This window comes from Bacillus rossius, chromosome 14, assembly GCF_032445375.1.
Source record: "Bacillus rossius redtenbacheri isolate Brsri chromosome 14, Brsri_v3, whole genome shotgun sequence".
Lineage (NCBI taxonomy): Eukaryota > Metazoa > Arthropoda > Insecta > Phasmatodea > Bacillidae > Bacillus > Bacillus rossius.
This window is the reverse complement of record NC_086341.1, coordinates 45,310,299-45,325,489: the sequence shown is the minus strand read 5'-3', so window position 1 is coordinate 45,325,489 and position 15,191 is coordinate 45,310,299. Positions and strand designations below refer to the sequence as shown.

The 15,191-nt window shown below is 33.3% G+C and overlaps 1 protein-coding gene across 4 annotated transcripts in view; it reads right to left on the bottom strand.

The window, feature by feature from the left end:
• LOC134538847 (E3 ubiquitin-protein ligase MYCBP2) overlaps nt 1-15,191 on the bottom strand; it is a 455,666-nt gene that overhangs the window by 423,917 nt on the left and 16,558 nt on the right. For all 4 annotated transcript variants that reach the window (XM_063380393.1, XM_063380394.1, XM_063380396.1 and 1 more), the window contains exon 8: nt 3,242-3,460. In XM_063380393.1, the coding sequence (XP_063236463.1) occupies nt 3,242-3,460 (219 nt within the window). The remainder of the gene's footprint in view (nt 1-3,241; nt 3,461-15,191) is intronic.

Here is a 15,191-nt window from a genome sequence, read left to right as displayed (position 1 = left end):
AACATTAAATCATTTTAACAACGTGTGGGTGTAGTAGTACCATTTGTAAACAAACACACATGGTATTTTTTACATCAGGTGAATGTACAGTTCGTCAAGTGAATGGTAAACCAATGTTGGTACCATGTGTTGAAATCAAGATTCACACTGCAAAACTTTATATATTTTTTTCTTTTGACCTACAGTTGGCCAGATTTATTTAAACACACCTCTCTACAACTGTGTGCCAACAATTATTGTCTATTAGAAAGTGCGAGCAAATTGCATACACCACACTAAATATGACAAAATGTTATCATAAAAGCAGAATTATAAATTTTTAAATAATAATAAATATGATTCAATAATATAACCATACATTATATTCATCATTAGTGTTCATTAAAACGAAAACTAACATTCCAATATTAACTAAGGATAAAATTACCTATAAAAACGGTATTCTCTCTTACTAATGTCAAATATACAAAACAAAAAAAATGAACTAATATAATTTTGTATAAAAAGAAAACAGTATTTTGTTCTCTTTAAAAGTTATGGACTGCAGCAAACTGAGTGTATCAAATATACAATCACAAACGTACATTTTATTTATTTATTAACATATTTATTAATTTGTAACATACCCAACAACAGTTGAAACACTTTTAGCTAATCTATCTAATAAGTTCTTGTTCATATTTTGAAAATGCAAAGCTGGCACTCAATATATGTTACATAAAAAAACAGAATTATTTAAATAATGACATAAAATGTTAATACATAAAAACATATCTATAGTTAAAGGATTAAATTCATATTAGTTTTTCATAAAATTAATATGCTGCCCTTGGTATTTCAAAATTTTATTCTAAAAGAAAAAGTTTCAAAATGCAATATCTCAAAAGATGTAAACATAAATCATTTAAATACCAAGTCTGGTAATTATACCAACAATTAATTTGAGGTAATATAAATACGTCTGAATTTAACATTTAAATTAAAAAACAGGAGAAACTGCACCTAATTAAATAAAATAATTGTTTCGAATTTAACAAGCTTAGTTGACAGCTAATCAGAAAATTTTGTTTCACAGTTTGAATTACTATCATTGAGGCTATGTTTAATTTATTATGAAAAAGGCATGCTTATGTAGCCTTTTTTTTAGTTTATCTGCACAAGAATAAGGATTTGCATACATGAATCACTTAAATAACTTATTTTCTGAAAAATCACCTAGTTTTACATGTTCAAAGCCTTATAAGTTATATTAACAGTTATTGTACAGGCTTGTTTAGACATGCAGAAGAAGGCTACAAATTAGCTGAAAGTACATTTTAGCTGTGTAACTACAAGTCGTTGTACATGCAAAACCATGTATGTCAATATTTTGTGATTTTTTTACTCTTAACATACCAAAATTAGCAAAAATTACATGCACCAGATGCAGTAAAAAGTGTAACACTAACTAATCATTTATCACAACTACCAATTAAAAGAGAAATAAGAATTTCCATAGCAAAGAGTTCAGATACAAATTTTACAATCTCCTGCAAAACTTACCAATTATGACACGTATTTTGTTCAATGCAAAAATTTTGAGTTTTTTTTGTTAGTTTTTATCATGTCCTGTTTTTTTTTTTTTTTTTTTTTTTTTTAAGTATTCATACCATTATCATAATAACTTGATATTTCTTCTTTCTCTGAAAACGACTGAGAACCTGGGTGGACAAACAACTCAAGCCTAAGTTGTTAGTTCCTAAATTGTATATTCTAAATCCTGCATTAGTATTCTATTCTTCCTAAGATCAAAAATTGTTTTCTCGACAACTATAGATGAAGCTAGATGCAAATATTTTTAATCAGTGTCTTATGTTGTCAGTCGTAGTTTTGAAACCTTTAAAATTGATTTTTTTTCTGAATTGAGACGTTCATCAATTCTGGTGTTGTTAATTAATTAATTAATTTTTTTTTATTTTATTTAAAATTGTGACATTGATGAAATAATATTTCATGATGTAAATATATCTGGATAATCAGAATATCATCGTGGTATACCTGCTAATCCTAAGAAGTGTTGAGGGAAGAATTTTAAATTTACTCCAATAAATATTGTAATAAATTGGATTTTTAATCACAATGGATTTATAGTTAGGTAATCCTGTAAATAAAGGGAATCATTGAATAAAACCTGCTATGATAGCAAATACTGCTCCTATAGATAATACATAATGGAAAAAAGAGCTACTACATAAGTATCATGAAGGGTAATATCAATAGATGAATTAGATAATAAAATTCCTGTTAAACCTCCTAAAGTGAATAAGAATACAAATCCTAATGCTCATAAACATGATGGTCTGAATGTTAGTTCTGAACCATATATGGTTGCTAATCATCTAAATACTTTAATTCCTGTTGGTACAGCAACATCGACAGTCATTAGACTTGCGTGGTGGGCACTTGGGATGTGCGAGTACCCGATATTTTTGGGTACGGTTCGAATCCACAATTACCCGAACCCGGAATCGTTGTAAGTACATGGATTCGAACAGTATTACAAATATTCACAAAAGTTATAAATTAGTTTAATATGGCTCAAAAATACTAGCAGTGAAAAATAAAATTAGGCTACTATTACGTAAGTATTCATAATATGATGTATCAAAGAAAGATATATAAATTAAATAATTAACACAGTGAAATTAAAATAATTTCGAGATTTTGAGAGATTAAACTATAATTACGAATTTCGTCGTATAGCAAACTATAAACTAAAAACAATTACATACCTACAAGAAAAAAACGTCTTGGCTATTTATTGGAAAAAAAAAAAAAGGTTTCGTTTGCTGAAACGTTTATAAAACTGAGATTTCCCTGTGGCGTGCAGTTTATTACGATTGAGTTGGAGAATCGTATATGTTTTGGTTTTCATATTTTAAAGTGTTTATTATTAGTTCACAAAATTATAAACATTTCAATCTTAGTGGAATAAATAATTGCCAGTAGTTACAGTTAGAAAAAAGAGAACACAGATTATTTTTAAATTAATCAGTTATTTTTAATTATTCTGTGATTAATATTCGGAATCGGATTCATATCTCAAATATTTTAAAGGGATTGGAATTGGATTCGAACCGAACTGAAAATCAAGGATTCGCATATCCCTAGTGGGCACGATAATGAATTATGCTCGGCCAAAAGTAAGGTTATCCCTCCCCGGCGGCACGGGGGCACCGCAGCAGGTTGAGAGAGGTCCTACCTTGCCGCTGCTCGTGCGCACGAGGCCGAAGTCCTTCCCCGCGGCGACGGAGGCCGTCTCCTCGTCGCAGCCGGTGCGAAGCGTGCGGGCGGCGGGCTCCTCGTCGAAGGAGCACGTCCCGAACACGCTGATGCACTTGCGCGCCAGCTTCAGCGCCAGCTCGGCCACGCACGCCATCGGCCGCGCGCCCATGTTCAGCATCCGCACCGCGAAGCCATCCTGCGCACGCACACACGACGTGCAGAGCTGGTACGTACACTAGATCTGGTTGAACATACACGGTATAGTTCCCTCATATTTCACCGCGAAACCATCCTGCGCACGCACGCACGCACGCACGCACGCACACACACACACACATACATGACGTGCAGAGCTAGCACGTACACTAGATCTGGTTAAACATACACGGTAAAGTTCCCTCATATTTCACCGCGAAACCATCCTGCGCACACACACACACACACACACACGACGTGCAGAGCTGGTATGTACACCAGATCTGGTTAAAAATACACAGTAAAGTTCCCCCATATAACACCCATTTTTAATTGCCAAGACTTGGGTAGTGGCTTATCAAAGCCAACATCATATCACAACTAGACTGCTGAATTTACATTAAATGAGACACAATAACTTTAATCCAGCAAGTTGAGGTACACAGCTGAGGTGAATAGGAAAGTTTGCCGGATTATAAGGCTAATATATAGAGACAAGATTTTATGGTTTAATTTTTAGCCCAATTTCATTTTGAAACGGAAGATTCCGGTGTTATCGTTTTTATTCTTTCATTATCTCTGTTTATTTGCACCATTTTCGACAAATACGACACTTCTTCTTCGATGATACTTTGCCAAAACTGCATCATTTTGACTGATAAATGATGCACTTTTACAGTGTATAATAATTTGTAATAAGCATGCCAAACTGCTGGGAAAAATAAAATTAAATCAGCAAGTATATGTGCATTTTAAAAACTGTACGAATTCTATTAGGTAAATTTAATTAGTTACTAATATCAGTTGTAATAAAAAGAACAAATTATTTCCAACCTATCTAGTACATACATTTTGGTACTAAATTAATGCTAAAAAATTTACATTTATTGAATTTAATGTATTAAAAGATTACATTTTTATAGTCTGAGTTGAGTTTCGATTAGAAGTACATACTAATGCATTTTGGTGCTTGAAAGACGTATTAACTTAAATTTTTATGTTATATGACATGCTTTTTTGTGTTATTTTGGTTTTATCACAATTCACCATGCAATCTCATCCCTACCCAACCTGGTTTTCAAAAGATCTAATTCTAGCTCTGAAGTCCAAGAAGCATTTTCACAAACTTTATAAAAGAAACTGTAATTCATTCTATTTCTCTAAATTCTAATTTTTTCGTAAACAGGCCAAGCACTTAATCAAACGTGATAAAATCAATTGGTTAAGAGCAATTAATAATAATATCAAGAATAACCCGAAGAAATTCTGGCGCTTTGTAAAAATAATGAAACATGGATATTATGATAATCTATCTCTTGAAGTTAACGGTAGTGTTTCTAATACGCTTGCGGATTATTTTTCTAGTGTTTATGTGCCACCAACTCACACAAACAATGTTTCCTGTTCATGACTTGATGTAAGTTTTTGGACATACGCCATTGCTTAGCAATGGCGTATGTCCAAAAACTTACATCAAGTCATGCACTCCCATTGCACAAATATTTTAAAGATAACGTTTCCTGTTCATCTTTATCACATGACACAATTTATGTTCCTATAATATCTGAAAGTCTAGTACTTTGGGGCATCAAGACTTTAAAAACATCTATGTCAATGGGTCCCGACGGGATACCAAATTTCATATTGAAAAGGCTGTTATCATTTAGTTCCTCTTTTAACTCACTTATTTAACATGAGTTTAAAAACTCAAGTATTTCCTGATGTATGGAAAATTCCCAAAGTTATCCCGATTCACAAAAGTGGTTCTAAATTATAGGTATCAAACTATCGACCTATATCTCTATTAAATGGCTTTTCTAAAATCTTTGAAAAAATTATATTCAAAATTATCAACTTTCCCTTAAAAAATAGACTCTTGGTAAATCAACATGGCTTTAGAATTGGAATGTCTACACTATGAAGTCACTAACAGGGGCCAGGTTGATGCCTGTTACTTTGATCTAGCCAAAGCTTTCGAATCTGTTAGTCATCCACTTCTACTTGTTAAACTATCCAATTTTGGTTTATCTGACAACTTTGTTAATTGGTTTTCGAGTTACCTCAGTAACAGAAGTTTCTTTGTCTCTATTAACAACAGTAATTCAACTCTTCACAATGCCTGTTCTGGTGTTCCTCAGGGCGGTACTTTATCTCCTTTACTTTTTAATCTATATATAGATGATATCACACATGTCTTGTCCCACTCTACTGGTGTTCTGTTTGCAGATGATCTTAAAATCTGTAGAAAAATCATCTCAGTCAATGATTGCATTTTATTGCAAATGGACATCAGGGCAGTTAATCTTTGGTGCAAATCAAATCTTGTCCGTCTTAATCATGATAAAACAAAAATAATTTCCTTTACCAGGAAATATTTTCCTATAAACTATGAGTACAAATTAGAGAATTTAATTCCAAAAACGACTGCTTTAAAAGATCTTGGAATTATTCTTGAGTCCAAATTATTTTTTCATCAACGTGTAGATTTTTTAATTTCTAGTTCTCGAAAAACACTTGCTCTAATTAAATATATTACTTACCATGCCACTAATTCAGATTCCATTATTTCTCTTTTCTTAGCACTTATTAGGTCAAAACTAGAATATTGTTCAGTAATATGGAACAACATTAATTCATCTGATATTGATAAAATTGAAAATATTCAAAACAAATGTATTAAACTTATTACTCAAAAATCATTTCCCCCTCTTAAATTAACGTCACTTTTTGATCGGCGTGCCCTCTTTGACCATCTTTTTATTTCCAATTGTTATTCTTCTAAAATCAATTGTAAATCCATCTTAGATAATACTGGTTTAAGAGTCCCCCAGTATCATAGTCGACTTACGTCTACTTTGTGTACAATCAAGAGAAATAATGATATTTTTAAATTAATAAGAAATTATAATAGTTTAGACCCAACAGTAAAAAGCTTAACCAAATAGTAAATTATTTTAGTAGCACTTTCAGCCAATTCAATTAACTGTGTATTCTTAATCCACTAATTTTCTGTATTTTTAAATTTAATAATATTTTTTGTTTATTTTTTTTTTGTTTTGTGTCCTTTTTCTGTGGTCTCTTTTGTGTATTGTGTTTTTTTTTGTACCGTGCACACCCCTGTAATCTCTCCTCAGAGTGTTGGTGTGCATGTCACAATTTATAAATAAATAAATATAAATAAATATAAATATAATGGTATGTAACTAAAAAAAATTATGCAACAGTCATACAAAAAAACAACAACATTTTATTGCACAAACTGGAGTTATAAATAAATATACTTGAAGTAAAAATTTCACTGCCCTAAATGCCATTTACAAATCTTTCTTTTCCTTTTTGCCTATCTACCAAAATATTTTCCATGCTTAGTTCCATGTTTATATTTGTGCCTGACTTAAAACAATTGCAGGTTGAATCACGTTGAGTGAGCTATTTTGATGTATTGTGAGCAAATATTATTTTTAATGTTGCAATGTTTCGTAGATAATATTTAGGTACAGTTTGATTTAACATCCTTGATCTGCAAAGCATGAACAATAATCATTATTGGAATTCCTTACTGAAAAAAGGATTTTTATTTTAAAATTTTCACCAGATTATGGTTGAAGATAATTTTCATTACTTTCATAAAAAAGTTTAGATCTATATTTGCAATATCATGGACTGTCTTTTTCGACAGTAAAAGTAATTTATAGTAAAAATTACTTCTGTGGGTACGTATATATAAAATTATAATCGAGGTCTCGATGTGCAGATATGTATTAAAATAGAGATGGTTAGGTTTAAGTGGGGCCCTTTGAGACAAAGGACAAGGGTTATGTTTACCATTGTGAAAATTTACTGTTTTTTTCTTTACCATGGTTTCTTGCATGGGTACACAACTTGGTCTTATTGTATTGTGCCTGTATGAGGCAAAGTCATATTTTTAATAAAATGTAAACACAACTTCGCTCAAACCATTTCCACTTGTTAAAAAAGAGATCATCTTCACCCATCTGCTTCCAGAATCGGAAGCGTCGACATCTAAACAGGTTAGCTTTGAAGTGAAACTTCTTTGGGCATGATAAGAGTAAAATTTCAAGGCTGAATTTTAATGCAACGTTTTCGTGAAACATGGTTGTGAAACGTTACTTGGCCAAAGAGATATAAAGAGAGAACTATGCTACAAACGTTTCTGGGTTCTTTTTCGTTCTCCTCTTTGTGCAATGATTAGTCCCTTGGCAAAAAAAAAAATAGAACTGAGAAAGATAGGTGATAGGCGGATGCGCTTGTTTCAGAAAATAGATATAGATATCCTATACAGTCAGTTTTTAAGTGCCTTGAATTTTATATTTGCTACCAGCCCGTTCGTGTTCCCCCTTGTTCAACCAGCAGCGTAGAGAGCGCTGTTGGGACAGTCCCTGTATTTCCCGCATAGATAATGCTACCTCTTATGGATTTCGTATTTCGTTTAAGAGATTTGGCATGTTCCAAATGGCAGAATTATTTGAAGAAACAGTAACACTCACAACTTTTCTTCATGGTGTGAGTACATACTTCACAGTGAGGAATTAATTTTCTTAATTCACGTCTACTCAGAAAATAGTCTTCTTTCTCTCTTTCTCCCTCTCTGCCATTTTACCCCTTATGATAAACTTACATGTCGAGGTATGAATTGCCAAAAAAATTTCACATCCATCACATGTACATATGCTCGTTTGATTTCCTTTCAGTAAATATTTATTGAAGCCAAACTTCTTTACAGCTGGTAAAGTCATGATCCGAATTTTAACGAAAAACAAAAAAAAAAGTGCTACAATCAGGAGTGGGGCACTCATTGGGAATAGGGAGGGGGGAGAAGTAATAAAAGATAAGTAGAGAATCAGACAAATACAAGTATCCCAGGAAAAGAAGGTTTTATGTCGGGAAAAATTAGAGACAAGCTGATATTTTCGCAAGTGTTAGGATTAGGACCTAACTAGAGGTATATTTTCCCAAAAGTCCCCACCCCTCCCCTCTGTGCTTCCCTCCCTACCCCCCCTTAAACATCCGATTTGCAAGGATTTGGATTACCCTTCATATCTCCGTTGTTATTTATTGCAGTCAAAATTTCTATATATCGTTTTATTCCTTATATTATTATCTACAATAAAGTTAGATATAGTTTTGTTCTAAGATTAGCAGTTAACTAGATATTAGCTGAGTAATGTCAAGTTTAATAATTTTATGTTAAGTTCGTTAAGAATATTTAAGTTTAAAATTTTAATTTGGGTCAATTTCACGAAACAAGATAAAAAGTGTAGAATGATTCTTCAGCTTTTAAACGGTATTAATTTTTCATAGTTTGGATGACGATAACATGTGTATAACACTAGATTATGCGAGGAAGGCGCTGCATTTTGTTCTACCCTTGGTGCGTGCTGCAGTGGGTGGCATCAGGTGGCTAACAACATGCTTAGTATCAAGAGCGAGAGAGCTGACGTGTTGAGTCATGGAAATGTCCCTAACCACCCCCGACCATAAATTTCTTAAGACATGTTTACTGCCTTGAGTAGCCCGTCTTCCAGAGACTAGTTCTTGGAATGGTTTTAAAGCGTGCTGTAACGTTCTAGTGTGTATGTGCGTGATTTTCTAAAACTTCTGCTTACTCTACGTCACATAATAACGTGAAGTACTAGAAAGTACGGTGTTAATTTTTGATAATTGAAGAAATTTTGCAACAGCTTCTCGGAAATCTAAGAAGGTAAGAATGTTTTCAATAACAAAAGCTAAGTATTATTGTAATAATAAAAAAACACTTCTTCCCTGTCGGCTGTTGCTATTCAGTGGTTATATTGCTGTTCTCCTACCAAGACGATTTGGGTTTGGTTTCCGGATAGGACCACTCATTTTTTTTTTTCCATTTGTACTACTGCATGGTCGGCTGTCGATTTTTTTCCCTTCTGCAGAGCCTTGTGCCATCCCCCACCCTAGCACTCTGGCCCTGCTTCATTCGCATATTAGCATCGATTGTAGATGCTTCATGTCTTAAGATCCACCAGGATATCTTATAAAATACTTTTACACAGAAGACTATATGTCGGCTTTATTGCAGTTTTCTTAGTTTTTAAATTTGTAACACGTAAATGTGATTTCTATTGCAACACAAATATCAAACACCGTTAGGCCTATTAATGTGTGTGTCAATACACTGTTTTTGAAGTTCAGGAAATTAATAGATCATATAACTTAGATATTTTTACATATTTGTGTGAGATTTGTAGTAAAATCTTTTTAAAAATGTAATTATAAACTGATTCAATTCAACATCGTGACTATTTATCGTAATGTTTTTATGGTTCTTCAGAATACCAAACATTCATTTTAAGTAAATAAGTATACTATTAAAATGCGTATTTGTCAATCTCTATGGTAACTTTTTACTATTTTACAATTGCAAATCAACAAATTTCTAAGTGATAAGTAATTACGTCTTCGTATGTTTCAGGATTGAATCTACCTACCATGTTATAACAAGAATTCATACTAACCAAAATTGAAATGGAACATTTAAGTTTACTTTGTATTCTATGCGGTAAATATACGGAAGGAGATACTGTTGTTGTTACAAAAGGGTTGAAGACAATAACAGAAGCAAGCATTCTACGAAAGGATGGGCTCCACGAGAACTTGAAAGGAAAATCAAGTGTTCGAGTACACAAATCGTGTAGGCAAAACTATACGAGACCATCAAGTATTAAAGCTGCAACTACATCATCACTAAGTCCTGCTGTATGTATTCCTTCAACATTATCGCCTGTTTTGCGAAGTGTAGGCGATAATTTTGACTACAAAAAAAAATTGCATTTTTTTGTGGGAAAGAGGCAAAAGTTGATTCTAAGATTGCTTTGTATCGTAGGAAAAAAAGTTTGTATGGTAGCAACATTAGAAATTAAAGATAGTTTGTTGCAGAGATGTGAATATCGGAGCGATGAATGGGGAGATCAAGTGAAAGCACGCATTTTAAATGCAAGTGACCTTGTAGCCCCAGAAGCACGATACCATAAAAACTGTCATGACACTTTTTCAAAGACAAACCCAAGTGAAGGATTTGTAGGCAGACCGATGACGGATAAAGAATCTTTTTTAATGTTGTGCAGTTACATTGATCAAAGCGATGAATGCCAATATTCAATTCAAGAGATGCAAGATATAATGGCATGCATTTCAGGGAAAAAAGATACATATTCCGACAAACACCTGAAAATCTTCTTCTAGAACACTTTAAAGAACGCATTATGGTATCTAATGTTTCAGGTAGAAAGAACATTGTGTGTTTGTCTGATACTGTCCATAAAATTATTGAGATCTGGTACAAAGAAAGAGATAGGAACCTAGAAACGGAAAAACTTAGGATTGTATTGGCTGCAGCTGACATCATTAAAGAAGATATTCAAAAGAAGGCATATGATCATGAAACATATCCAGGTACCAATGACATTACTTGTGGAGGAGAACATTTAATACCAAATACATTAGCAGCTTTCACACAAAGAGTTACGAAAAAGAAAAAAAACGTTTCAGAGTTTGAAATGGTAGACAGAAAATGTGTAGTCATAAACCATGCTATTATATCAGCTGTAAGATCCAGATCATTTGTGTCACCACTTCACATTGGCTTAGCTCTGACACTACATCGTTTATATGGATCTAAGCATCTTATCAACATGCTATCTTCTATGGGTATTCGTGCATCCTATTACGAAGCTTCCGTGTACATTAATGCTCTCATAAATTCAGAATCACCAAATGTCAATGAAGATGCTTTAATACAGCATGTTTTTGATAATACTGATGTCAATGTTCGAACACTGGATGGCGTGAACACTTTTTATGCAATGGGCGGGGTCCAAACTATTACCCCAGATTATAGTGTTGAAACTCAAGTAAAGGTTGCTAGGAAATCTTCTGGAACATTTAATCCAGAATGCATTAGGATAAGATCTTACCCAAAGAAAAAAGCCCACAACGGACTTAGTAGCATTAGTGTGAAAGAGTACAACGAATTAAAAGCTGAGCTAAAAAATTCAGACTTCACAGTAGCAACCATGTTTCCTCTAAACTTTATTTGGCTTTCTGGAATGAATGTCCAACCAGGATGGAATGGTTTCATGAACCTCATTAACAGCAGAAGGGGAAAATGTGATTCAACATATGTCATGGCTCTTCCATTTATTAATTTGGATAAGTGTGTAAGAGAAAATGGAGGCGAGAGAAACGTACTTAAGCCAATTACCACATCTAAGCCTTTTGCACCAAACGATCTGTTGCACTAGTGTCATGTTCATGTAAATCTGCATGTGGGAACTATTGTGGATGTCGAAAGACAGGTTTACATTGCTCAGCTATGTGTGAACACTGCAATGGTCTTTCGTGTAACAATGCAACAGCCATAGATGAAGATGAAGATGCAATTGATGATGAATAATTATGTATGTAGGCGTTGAGTAGAAAAACGTTATGAATAGATCTGTTTGTAAAATACATTGAAGTACTTTTGTTGTAAGTAGAAATTGTCTATACAAATTAAATAGCATGATGTGTAAATAATAACAAAGTTTGGAAATGAAAAATGCACACAAAGAAGTAAATAATTCAGTAAATGTCACAACAGCTTGAAGTGGGTGGGTGGGTGGTCCGTGATGCTGTGGATGATACTGATTGCTCTTTATCACATACTGTGAATAAGCAGTCATGTATTTTAGTTCACAGTTGCCGGTTGTTGCCAGTCCGGGACACGGCGGGTCCATGGGTGGTGGATAATGGAACGATCCTATGTGGGTTAGGGTTGAAGCCCCCCCGAACCAAAACTGGCAAAAACAATATAAAAATTAAACCAACTTTGTTTTTGTATTCTGAACTAAAATTGTAAATATAATTTATTTAGAATAATTAGGAAGAATTAGAAGTAACGTTTAAGGCCAGCGGAGCGAGCTTGAATAGGGTGCGGCAGATTGCTTTTAAGTCCGGGTTGAGAGAGGTGAGTTCTTGGTTTACTTACGGCCCTCTACTTCATGTTATCGTCATCCAAACTATGAAAAATTAATACTGTTGGAAAGCTAAAGAATCATTCTACACTTTTTATCTCAAGTATTTCGTGAAATTGTCCCAAATTAAAATTTTAAACTTTAATATTCTTAACAAACTTAACATAAAATTGTAAAAATTGACATTCCTCAGCTAATATCTAGTTAACTGCTAATCTTAGAACAAAACTATATATAACTTTATTGTAGATAATAATATAAGGAATAAAACGATATATAGAAAATTTGACTGCGATAAATAACAACGGAGATATGAAGGGTAATCCAAATGCTTGCAAATAGGATGTTTGAGGAGGGGTAGGGGGTGAAGCACAGGGGGGAGGGGTGGGGACTTTTGGGAAAATATACCTCTTTTTGTGTCCTAACACCTGCCAAAAGTTCAGCTTGTCTCTAATTTTTCCCGACATTTATACATTTTTTCCTTTCATTTCCTGGGCTAAAGACTCTTTGCAGGTTTTTCCGTCGTCATGTTTGTTACGACTGTGAACTTCCGGTGCAAACCTAAATACACTTTATTTAAGGCAAATTTATGAACCATATCTTAGCTATCCAATTACTCGCCAAAAACAAAACTGGCAGCCAAAGTGCTTAATGACACGTTTACATTAAAGCCAGGGGCAAGATTTCGTGGTTTTATTTTCAGGTCAATTTCATTTTAAGACAGGATATTTCAGTGTAATTGTTTTTATTTTTTTACATTGTCTTAAATCATTAAAAAATACTGTATTATTCATCAAATATGAAACTAATATATTTATTCATACTTATTTCACCTAAATAATCTCATTATGATTGATACATGATGCCTTTATACGGTAAAATATTTGTAATAACTATAAGCATGTAAAGAACAGAACTACCAGGATTAAATAAAAATTAATCTGCAATTTTTTGTGTTTGAAAAATGTTCCATCATTAATGCATAAACATGTTAGCAATGAGAAACAATATCAAACAATGTAATTTTAATGTTTTTTCTATCCTTTTAGTTTATACATTTTGGTACAAAATTAATGTAAAAAAAAATTTTTTTTTGTAATCTAAGTTTTTTTTGTCCAATTGGTGATTGATTTCATGGGTTTAGACCAATTTTGGTGCTTTATGGCATATTAACTTGCATTTTGGTGTTACACATTGAATTGAAATTCTTTGTGGCGCGATTTCTGTTTTACAGCAATTCACCATACAATCTTGTCCCTAATTATAGCACATTTGCATAGTGCACTTACACTCTTGCACACTCGTACACATTACAAACTTGTACACTTATGCACTTGCATACTTGCATAATTTCGCACTCAGATATATGCACACATTCTTGTATGCTTACTTACCTTTATGCTCACCTGTACGGTTGTATACTTGCACACTTGTATATGTGTTTAAAATATATTATTTGTGTACTTTTCGAAATTCCCATCCTTCTAATCTGTGCTTGATGGCCAAGCATAAATTATTTTGTAATTGCAAATAACAGAGCATAACAAAACGACAAGCATTGTTTAGTGTCTGAGATATTTATACTTGACAAAAAAGAATATATTTTATTCACATTTGAGTTCACTACTTTTTGCATTAAACATTTAATTTAATATTATCAATGGAAAAATTGGTCATTAACTATTATAATGAGAAAATGTGAATTTTCAATGCTCTATTGATAATTAAGAAGAGCGATACAAGTAAACCAAGCAATTATGATCCTTCCGAACTTTATAAAATAATTAGAAGTTTTTTCTGTCCCTCCATAATGTTTACAATGGTTCTTATAACATATTTACATACAATGGTGTGTATCTTCTTTGAAAAGCAAAAATATACCATATTTACTAGCATATATGTCGCCATCGCAGATAGGTCGCACCCATAATTTGAGGTCTTGAATTTGGTATTTAAGATTCCCCCCATATAGGTCGCACCGGTAATTCATTACCGCGCCGTGCGCGGAGAAAGGTCGTTGTACTCGATCAGCTGCTGTTATGGCGCGCCTGCTGGCTCTCTTTGTTCACTGAGCTGCGCATGCGCAGTATAACTCACTCAAAGCTCCGCCCAGACTCGTGACCTTGCATCAGCAGCCAGCCAATAGATGCGAGCTTAGCGGAAAAAAAATATAAGCTCTACCTCCCGTGTACCAGTTTTGTCCAGTTCTAATACCAGTTTATTGGTATAAGCACCAGTTTTCTCGCTGCCGTGACATGTTCAAGTTTACGTCCATCTTGATGTCTTGATACCAATAATTAATTAATTACGATCCCCAGAAATAAATTGTTAGTTTAAAAAATATGTGTCAACTGTTCAATACTTCCGAAATTATAAAATATGTATAAAACAGTTACCAAGACTCCGCTCATTTTATCTTGTGAAGTTTGTCTCGTACCAGTATTTCGGCTAAGTTGTGACATAAATACAGTATCAGAAATTAACAATCAGCCAACATTCGTGAGTTTACGGTTTTCCCTCGTGCATTTTAGATTGTCTCCTGCTATAATTACTCGGACTTTTACACGCCTAGGCTTAAATTATTAAATGTTTAGAAATGAAAGCAACTTTTCATGTTATAAAATATGTATATTTTGCGATTTAAAATGTTCATTGCCGACTATAAACGTTACGTTTTTCACGATGTTTTTAGTGTTTTTAGGCCTACTAGCTTATCTTATCTACTCT